This window comes from Salvelinus fontinalis, chromosome 25, assembly GCF_029448725.1.
Source record: "Salvelinus fontinalis isolate EN_2023a chromosome 25, ASM2944872v1, whole genome shotgun sequence".
Lineage (NCBI taxonomy): Eukaryota > Metazoa > Chordata > Actinopteri > Salmoniformes > Salmonidae > Salvelinus > Salvelinus fontinalis.
In genome coordinates, this window is record NC_074689.1 from 14,634,715 (window position 1) to 14,645,409 (window position 10,695).

Consider the following 10,695-nt stretch of genomic DNA (forward strand, 5'->3'; position numbering starts at 1 on the left):
CGACCATCACCCCTGGTGAGACAAAACCGCGACTCGTCAGTGGAGAGCACTTTTTGCCAATTCTGTCTGGTACCTCTCCCGTAGGTGTGATGTTTGGATGTACCTATCCTGTGCAGTTGTTGTTACACGTGGTCTGCCACTGCGAGGACGATCAGCTGTCCGTCCTGTCTCCCTGTCTTATGCTTCTCACAGTACGGACATTGCAATTTATGGCCCAGGCCACATCTGCAGTCCTCATGCCTCCTTGAAGCATGCCTAAGGCACGTTCACGCAGATGAGCAGGGACCCTGGGCATCTTTCTTTGGGTGTTTTTCAGAGTCATTAGAAAGGCCTCTTTAGTGTCCTAAGTTTTCATAACTGTGACATTAATTGCCTACCATCTGAAAGCTGTTATTGTTTAACAACCGTTCCACAGGTGCATGTTCATTAATTGTTTATGGTTCATTGAACAAGCATGGGAAACAGTGTTTAAACGCTTTACAATGAAGATCTGTGAAGTTATTCGAATTTTACGAATTATCTTTGAAAGACAGGGTACTGAAAAAGGGATGTTTCTTTCTTTGCTGAGTTTATTTACTTGCACATAGTCATAACGCTGTTCTTTAACTCTGAGTTTCGCTCAAATGGCACCTGTAGACCTGTTTCATCCAGATTCGGTTGCGCTGTAACACACGGTCCAATGTAGACAAGTCCACATGGAGAATGTTATTGAATTTGTGTTGTCTGCAATTATGTGGTTCTGGATTTCTCGTAGTCTAATGGTATTGTTTGCCACCACCATGTTCACAATAGCGGTCTCCTGTTCTGGTGTGAACAGCCGGTGTCTTCCACCATGGCCTGGCCAGCTCTGTTCTGCAGAAGATCTACAAATATGATATGATTGGTTACAGTAAGCTAAAATAATCTTTCTTTCAATATGAAATGACATTACTGACATTTGCTATTACTAACATTGGCCAACAATCACTGAGTAACATAGGCCTACTGATATGTCAGACTGCAGTATACATACATAAAGACCATAGTGTAGATGGTAGGTAACTTACCGGTTGTCATTTCTGAATGTACGGATGATAGATGCAGTAATGTAGATGGTAGGTAACTTACCGGTTGTCATTTCTGAATGTACGGATGATAGATGCAATAGTGTAGGTGGTAGCCGACTTACCGGTTGTCATTTCTGAATGTACGGATGATAGATGCAACTGTGTAGCGGCTCAGGTTGGGCTGAACTCTCTGCCCAGCCCCCCTCATACTCAATCCACGGTTGAGCACATGGTCAACCAAAGTGGCCCTGATCTCATCTTTGACAACTGTCCTTCCTCATCCTCATTCTCCTCTTCCTCTCACTCCTTCACCTCTAGCTCTTGCTTTACCATTGACTTCCATTTTCCTCCAGAACAGGAGAGCTCATCTGTGGCCTTTTATAGTGCTAAAGCTCTGATTTCTAAGTGAACAATTCAACAACTAGTGTTTACACCTGTGAGGAGTGGGTGTTGCCAATTGGTGTATAGAGCTTGGCATTGTGCTTGGCGATGCTTTCCAAAGGGGCTAAAGAAATGTTAATTTTGAATGTTGTGCCTAAACTGTGTGTCGTGTTTCACAAAAAGTGTGATGTAGAATTGAAAACTGAGTGTAAAGCAGGAATTGTGCTTGCAATTTTGCAGACTTGGTTTAGGTTTCGGTGATTGCGTTTCAAGTCCCAATTTTAGTATGTAAACAATTGGGAAAAACTGTAATATTTGCATGGAACACATTGAATCGCATTCATTGATCGCATATTGAGAATTTAAAATCAGACAACCATTCTACTTTCTATTTACAAAGACAAGATGCCTGCCTGAATGTTACAATCCCAAGCTATCACAACAGACTTCATACGCATATTAAATTAAAATAAAGTTTAATTAAAGTTAAATCACAGCATCTGTAAATCACTAAACACAGGTTAGTAGAAAAGCATGTATAATTTCCTGTTAAGGCCGTACAGTATAGCCTATGTACACTCTTGCGTTAGGAACAAAAATATACATAAAGTAGATAGACATAGATTACACCTATTATCAAGACAGTGCACTCTTGCCTCCATGTGACTAGGTCATCTTATGCACTGAGCTTCTTCAGAAGGTCAAGGGCTTCTTTATGGACCTATGAAGAACAGGAAATAAACCAATTAGCTCCTATACAATCAGAGTATACTGTGATAATGGTGCGTTCACGTGCTGTGGGAGTTCTCAAGTTCTGAGTTCCGACTGGGAAGTTTCACATCACACCCTCGAGGTCGTTGTGGGAAACTCAGAACAATGTGGATAATGTAACTAGTATGACCATATTGTCAATGTAAATGAATTCTGGCTAACTTGATTATTAATAAACTTAGCTTATTTAGCTAGCTAAAATATTATTGGTTGAATCATTTTCCGTCTTCAAAAGCACTTGAATATAATGTCAGACTTGCGACTTCCTTATTGGGAAGTTTCCCACTTTCGGCGAGCTTTCGGCGAGTAAATGTCCAATTAAATTACAGATAAGTTATAGGGCCGGTTTCTGGACACAGGTTAAGCATAGTCCTGGACACTAAAACACCCTTTCAATGGAGAATCTCCTGGACCAGGTTAAATATGTGTCCAGGAAACCGGCCCACATAGTATTGCATTTTACCTGCTTGTCTTCCTCTGTGTGAGGTGGGTAGTCCCGTGCCTTTCTCAGCCAGAGCACAGCATTCCCCTGGTCCTTCAATGCCATGTAGGACTTCCCCAGCATAAGTAGATTCTTACTGTAGAAGTTTGGGTCCACTATGGAAAGATGATCAAATGAGAGATAAACGTTGACTTGTAATTGCATAGAATTTGGCTTTAGAAACACAGACGGAACAATGAGACAGATATTTCATAGAATGTATAAGTGTGAAGCATCCAGTTGGCGTTTCTACTCACTATCAAGGCAGTGGGAAAAGATGGAGCGAGATAGATTTTTGCAGACATTATGCTAATTTTCTCATCAATTAAACATTTAATTTCAATACAGTTTTCTGTTCCCAAAACTAAAATATTTTACGAACAGAGTGGAATATGTTTGTTAGAGTTTTCGCTTTGCCAAAGTTTTAAAAATTGTGTTGATTAGAAGGGGTGCAAGGGCAAATTGGGTGAATGCACACATCAGAGTAGGCGTTCCCTAACGGAAATATGCAAATACATGCTAGAACGTGCCAATAGGATCTCGCTAGCTTGTGCTTTGCTCTGCCCCCCTCCTTGCTTGTTCTGCCCACTATGACTCATTTGTTCCTATTGGAAACGACAGGCTGTGGTCTATCATTACATTGTATTGTGTTCGAATTTTACATTTAGAACAACGAACCTTCTTCAGCTTTCAGGAAGAACGCCAAAGCCTGAGGTGAAACAAAAATGATAGTCAAACATGATGCCTTACATTTTTCAAAGATCTTGTACTGTTCATATACAAAGAACTGTGGGTAAAAAAATAAGTATGACATCACGTATCTCTCCCAAATTGCCCCCTATCACCTATATAGTGCACTTCTTTTGACTAGGACCCATAGGTCCTAGTCAAAAGTAGTGCATACAGTGAGCTCAAAATGTATTGGAACAGTCCAATGTTCCATCTACTGCGCAGCTCACCTCAGACTGCCGCACAGAAGAAATATGAGCCAGCACAGAGAAGCACGAGATTGAATTTCACTCAACTTTCTCAACGTTTCACTCTACTGTGGCAATTGTGATCGAATCAACACAATATTAGCCACTTTCAATGTAATATACCGAAACAAAACTATTCAGGATTTATTATGCAAAACGAACTATGCAAGAGATTTTATTGTAAGCAGAGCGCATTGGAGTAGGATTCTATTGCATTTACAGGCACGACCTGCTGCATAACCAATCAGAGCTGCAGTAGGCCTATATGTAAATAGCCATTGCCATATGTGGATCTGTGCCATTCGTCGTGAGTAGATGCGCTTGTTTTGAGATCAAAGTGAGAACTGCATATTCTTAGCTAGTTAGTGAGTTATTAGCCCAGCTCTAGTCAACAACGGGGGAGTGGTTACTGCCAACAAGAGCATAAAATGTGTGCATTTCTAGCCATCTTTCAAAAGCGAGTCAGGCTTTTCTATGTCTTAAAGGGGTAGTGTTGTATTTTGAGACGTCTTGAATAAACTAATTAGCCAATAGGCAGAGCGTAGCATAATTTGTCTGATTCTCTGTAATAATGGTATGAGAATAATAATTCATTGCATTTTGTAAAGTGGTTTCTTGCATCAAATACAACATTTCAGTCAACTCGTCTGAAGGACAAGTGAATAAACAGGTTAATACATGTTTTTTTTCTTCAGAAGTCTTGAGGATGTAGGCATTGAACACCATACATTGGCTGCTTCTGTAGGCTGAATGATAGAACAGTTATTTCCATGTCAATATGTTATGGGATGTGTTTTTCTCCATTGATTTTGATGGTAGGCAACTGCTAGGCCTACATTACGATCAAATAGCCACAGGATCCTACTTGGCCACTGTTAAAATGAACTTAAAGTGGGTACAGCCTCAGTGTTCACAGTAAACGCGCGCTGGAAGTCGCACAGAATTGTCATACTGTTCAAGTTTGCACTCATTGACAGTGACACATTTTCAGCAATGACATGTGTCACTGTCCCAATACTTTTAGAGCTCACTGTATATAGGGGATAGGGTGCCATTTAAGATGTAACACACCTCTTCGTATGTGGCAGTGGGAGGAGAGGCAAAGATCATGGCTGCCACTTTACGTTGATACCACGCCAACTCAGCGAAGGCAAAACACCTAAATGAGAAAACAGGCTGTGTCACTACCCCATTATTAATTTTGATATTGTTTTAGACAGGAAACATGTAATTAAAGATTGGGAGACAGACATAAAGAAGAGTACTGAAGGTACAGCACAGACAGTTGACCAAGCTGGGCCTCGAACCCCTGAAAACCTTGTTGCCCTGGTGCCATGTGTGGTCAGGAATCGGGAGCTTAGACCACTACCCCAGACTCCGGCAAAACAGGCTGTGTATCTTTAGACACGGAACAAAAACTTGCCTAAGAAGTAACAGTTCTATTTTATAAACACTACCGTTCAAAAGTTTGGGGTCACTTAGAAATGTCATTGTTTTTAAAAAGAAAAGCTAATTGTCCGTTAAAATAACAAAAAATTGATCAGAAATACAGTGTAGACATTGTTAATGTTGTAGCTGAAAACAGGCAGATTTTTAATGGAATATCTACATAGGCGTATTATCAGCAGCCATCACTCGCGTGTTCCAATGGCACGTTGTGTTAGCTAAACCAAGTTTATCGTTTTAAAAGGTTAATTGATCCAATGCTTCCCACAGTTGTGTCAAGTTGGCTGGATCATTCTTGATACACACTGGAAACTGTTGAGCGTGAACCCAATTCTTGACACACACCGGCACCTACCACCATACCCCGTTCAAAGGCACTTATATTCCTTGTCTTGCCCATTCACCCTCTGAATGGCACACATACACAATCCATGTCTCAATGCCTAAAAATCCTTCTTTAACCAGTCTCCTCCCCCTCATCTACACTGATTGAAGTGGATTTAACAAGTGACATCAGTAAGGGATCATAGCTTTCACCTGGATTCACCTGGTCAGTCTGTCATGGAAAGTGTATAACTCACCAATAACCCAAGATATGGATAGATGTGGCATCTTTTGGATTTAGCTCGATGGCCCTCTATGGAAGATACATTTTGTTTTAGAATGCTGCCAATATTTAAATGAATAATCATATGATATGACACTGTAAATTATTAAACACTTACCTGTAAATGTTCTTTAATGATGTAAGAATTTCCTATTTTTACTTTGACCCCCTCGTAATCGCCTATGTCACTGAGGCACACTGCATACCACTAACCAAGAGAGACGAGGGATAGAAGAATTAGAATACCCACATAAATAATACTGTAGGGGCCGACCAGGATGCCAAAACCATGACCAAGATCGTCGTCCATATTCTCACATATTTTTGCTTATGATTAGCATTAGCATTAATATGATTCGCCTACTTAATTGCTTGCACAACTTTAAAACGGTCTGAAGTAGTTTATAGATCTACAAGTGTTTTCTATTATCAGAGTTCAAAACACAGAATTATAGGTCTCAAAAACAGACAATCCTGCCTTGCACTTGGTTAACTGCCGAATTTTCCTCTTTGTACCAGTAAACATTACAAAGTAGCAAATGTTTCACTATTCAATTGAAAGTTGTATCAGTTTCCTATGAACCAACGTCTGTACTGATGCATGTATACATACAGTATATCACAAAAGTGAGTACACCCCTCACATTTTTGTAAATATTTGAGTATATCTTTTCATGTGACAACACTGAAGAAATGACACTTTGCTACAATGTAAAGTAGTGAGTGTACAGCTTGTATAACAGTGTAAATTTGCTGTCCCCTCAAAATAACTCAACACACAGCCATTAATGTCTAAACCGCTGGCAACAAAAGTGAGTACACCCCTAAGTGAAAATGTCCAAATTAGCCATTTTCCCTCCCCGGTGTCATGTGACTCGTTAGTGTTACAAGGTCTCAGGTGTGAATGGGGAACAGGTGTGTTAAATTTGGTGTCATCGCTCTCACACTCCCTCATACTGACTGGTCACTGGAAGTTCAACATGGCACCTCATGGCAAAGAACTCTCTGAGGATCTGAAAAAAAGAATTGTTGCTCTACATAAAGATTGCCTGGGCTATAAAAAGATTGCCAAGACCCTGAAACTGAGCTGCAGCACGGTGGCCAAGACCATACAGCGGTTTAACTGGACAGGTTCCACTCAGAACAGGCCTCGCCATGGTCGACCAAAGAAATTGAGTGCACGTGCTCAGCGTCATATCCAGTGGTTGTCTTTGGGAAATAGACGTATGAGTGCTGCCAGCATTGCTGCAGAGGTTGAAGGGGTGGGGGGTCAGCCTGTCAGTGCTCAGGCCATACGCCGTACACTGCATCAAATTGGTCTGCATGGCTGTCGTCCCAGAAGGAAGCCTCTTCTAAAGATGATGCACAAGAAAGCCCGCAAACAGTTTGCTGAAGACAAGCAGACTAAGGACATGGATTACTGGAACCATGTCCTGTGGTCTGACGAGACCAAGATAAACTTATTTGGTTCAGATGGTGTCAAGCGTGTGTGGCGGCAACCAGGTAAGGAGTACAAAGACAAGTGTGTCTTGCCTACAGTCAAGCATGGTGGTGGGAGTGTCATGGTCTGGGGCTGCATGAGTGCTGCCGGCACTGGGGAGCTACAGTTCATTGAGGGAACCATGAATGCCAACATGTACTGTGACATACTGAAGCAGAGCATGATCCCCTCCCTTCGGAGACTGGGCCGCAGGGCAGTATTCCAACATGATAATGACCCCAAACACACCTCCAAGACGACCACTGCCTTGCTAAAGAAGCTGAGGGTAAAGGTGATGGACTGGCCAAGCATGTCTCCAGACCTAAACCATATTGAGCATCTGTGGGGCATCCTCAAACGGAAGGTGGAGGAGTGCAAGGTCTCTAACATCCACCAGCTCCGTGATGTCGTCATGGAGGAGTGGAAGAGGACTCCAGTGGCAACCTGTGAAGCTCTGGTGAACTCCATGCCCAAGAGGGTTAAGGCAGTGCTGGAAAATGGTGGTGGCCACACAAAATATTGACACTTTGGGCCCAATTTGGACATTTTCACTTAGGGGTGTACTCACTTTTGTTGCCAGCGGTTTAGACATGAATGGCTGTGTGTTGAGTTATTGAGGGGACAGCAAATGTACACTGTTATACAAGCTGTACACTCACTACTTTAAATTGTAGCAAAGTGTGATTTCTTCAGTGTTGTCACATGAAAAGATATACTCAAATATTTACAGAAATGTGAGGGGTGTACTCACTTTTGTGATATACTGTAATTCAGAATTACTATATAATCTTGAGACACAGAAGAATCATTCAGATTTTTAGCCAGCAGCCCATTAAAACATTTAGCCTCTGTGCTATTAGGGTTTGAATTTTCACATGACCACCTTTCACCAAAGCTCTGTATTAGAATGTTTACCTCAAACGGACTTGTAGCAACTTGTCCACTTGGTCGATAGCAGCAAACCAGGCGTTAACGGATTAATCTTATTACCATAGCCCCAAAATTATGCAGGCAAATTAACCTGATCAAAACCATGATTTAGCTTAGTTTCACAGCAGTAATAGTGTAGTAGGTTGTCTTCAGCGATTCAATGAGAAGAAACCATAGGCTTTATTACTTTGTGTGCTGCGAAGCAGGCCTCATTTTTCTCCAGGGCCTTCTTGGCATATTCAAACGCCTCAAAGGTCAGCCTCTTCTTCTCGTCAGCAGCAATGTGAGCGAGGAGGGAGAGGTCACGAGATGCCCGCGCCAGCCTCCACAGGAACTCCGCATCATCACTGGACACACACACAAATATTTTATTTCCAAAAATGTCATTGCTGAATGGTCAGTAGAATATAGTGGGACAGAAACAGAAAGAACATTTTAACAGTATTTGGAGGGCATTCAGTGTTGTTGTTTTACGGCTTAAGTCACCTGACCTCGATTGCTGAGTTCCTGAACGGTACTGTAGCTTTGTCACGGATTTTTACTCGTTAGTTCAAAGACCCCAAACTGATGCCTAAACAGTGAAACAACCTGACTGGCAAAATCATTCTGGATCCCAGCCAAACCCAATCAATACATACTACCATTCTGTTTTTGCAATGGTCACTGTCTGTCTTATACACATGCCTTGACATGTTTATGAAATACAGTAGGGCTACCTGTCCTTATACTGTAGCAGAAGCTGGTAGAGTTTCTCTGTCTCCCCACAGCTGTACAGGTAGTCTGCTTGTTCCACAGCCTCTTCAGCTAGAATACAAAATAGAGATTGCAAAATGGAGGTGCCATTGGATAGGAAAAAGCCCAAAATCATACATTTGCATGTTTAATCATGCATTTTTGTCTGATTCAACAGCTGTATCCCTTTCAAATTATTTTTATATTACATATAATTAAAACCCTTCTGAATTACTCATTTCCAGGTGGTGTGTACCTTTTTCCAGAGCATGGACCACAGTTGCACTCTGCACCCTCCTGTAGGCTTCCAAGCCTAGATAAGATAGTACTGGTAAGGTGAGAAAGAATGCAGTTCTTCCACCCTGCACCAGAGAACGGGACAGACAGAGGTAGTTGAGTTGAAGACATAAAACACTTGTCAATGTCAGTCACAGCCTGATAAAACCAGATATGACTAAGGACTGCTTCACAAGACGTTATATGCTCAGTAGGTAGACCATGCCTATATCGAAAATTTCACCACAGTTACCTCTGGCTAGTCTATATTAGACCCTCTGCCACCCACCCTTTCACTACTTGTGAGGAATCCACTTGTTGGTGTGCATGAGACGTTTTGTTTTTCACACTGGCTCAGGTCCCTCTGACCGAAAGTAGCCCTACCGAAAGTACCCAAGTCACAACAGGTGCAGAGCGACAATTCTGAGGGAGAATCTCAATTGCATACTCCTTGCGTCCTCTCTCCTCAAAAACCATTGGAGGAGAAGGTTAAAGGTGCAGGACCTCTGGCTTTCTCATCCAATGGGTTTTGAGAATGAGGTGAGGAGAGAGGACGATATTAACTGAGATTCTCCCCTAATAAAGGCAGTAGGCCCCTTGCCCTATTTATTCAAGACACACTGTTGTTGTTTGTCTTGGAACCTGTCCAAGCTTTGCAGGGGAAAAAATGTATTGTATGCAAGTAATATCAAATGAACACAACAATAATGATAACAAAATGTCAATATTGTCAAATGTAATTTATATTGTCATGTGTATTCTGTATCATGTGCATCCTATTGTCCTTTCAATAGTGATACTGAACAAATGTTAAACAATGTGCAGAGACAATCACATCACATAAGAATACCCTACCTACCATACTGTATAACCCTACTGACCTTTCACCTACATCCATTCAGATAAGGGTAGTTTATCTAGTTACTGTATGTTTTACATATTCAGATACTTTCAACAAATAGCCTACCAATCTGGTTCTATTCTACCAGGTCGCATGTAACACTTTCACATCAGCAACTGTAGAAACTGGGCGGATGAAGTAAATAGAGGTTTATTTACGTTAATAGTTGAGGTATTGCTCCTGAAAGTAGTCAAGTATTGTCGATGATATCCTCGGATCTTGACGGCTTTACAAGCAGGTGCCGATAGCACAGTCCGGGCAGAAAATCGCATAAAAGTTGCTCCTGACATCTTTTTCCCAAATCAAGTCAAGAACTGAATGATCACTTCTAAGTCTGAGCCGAACAGCCTGGACTTTGAACGGTAGAATGCGATACAAACGCGGGTCATTCAAGATCCCAATTAGCTAAAACGTTGTGAAACAACACGAACTTCAAATCGGGTTGTTGTAAATCTGTTTAAGATTGATCGGGCATTTTTACAGTTTAACTTGTATTTCCCTCAGTATTTTCTCTGGTATCAATTGTTCAACTTCGAAACTATTGCACTGGTGGGTATGCTTTTCAAAACAGTTTTTCTGAATGGTTATCTTAAATGCATCTTCGTAAATTACGTCCTCGGTTTATGGTGTCGACTAGAAACCAGAAGCTACTTCATAGGTTCCGTAG

At 41.5% G+C, this 10,695-nt stretch overlaps 1 protein-coding gene across 1 annotated transcript; it reads right to left on the minus strand.

Annotated features, from left to right (window-relative positions):
• Positions 1-1,886: 1,886 nt before the first annotated feature.
• Positions 1,887-10,672, minus strand: rmdn1 (regulator of microtubule dynamics 1). Its single transcript, XM_055881348.1, has 10 exons — positions 10,187-10,672; positions 9,108-9,213; positions 8,836-8,923; positions 8,307-8,466; positions 5,828-5,917; positions 5,684-5,739; positions 4,728-4,815; positions 3,358-3,388; positions 2,662-2,795; positions 1,887-2,148 (listed from the first exon to the last, which is right to left on the minus strand). Exons 1-10 carry the CDS (start codon positions 10,316-10,318, stop codon positions 2,104-2,106), a joined length of 930 nt encoding a protein of 309 aa, XP_055737323.1. The 5' UTR covers positions 10,319-10,672; the 3' UTR covers positions 1,887-2,103.
• Between the last annotated feature and the right edge of the window lie 23 nt (positions 10,673-10,695).

Bases quoted from the DNA above. Each gene is read 5' to 3' on its own strand.
- rmdn1 (XM_055881348.1), bottom strand. From the start codon at position 10,318: ATGTCAGGAGCAACTTTTATGCGATTTTCTGCCCGGACTGTGCTATCG. The intron at 4,816-5,683 runs GTGAGTTATACA...TTTCTCATTTAG, and splicing joins ATCCATATCTTGGGTTATTG to GTGTTTTGCCTTCGCTGAGT. The intron at 2,796-3,357 runs GTTCGTTGTTCT...ATCTTTCCATAG, and splicing joins CTTCCTGAAAGCTGAAGAAG to TGGACCCAAACTTCTACAGT.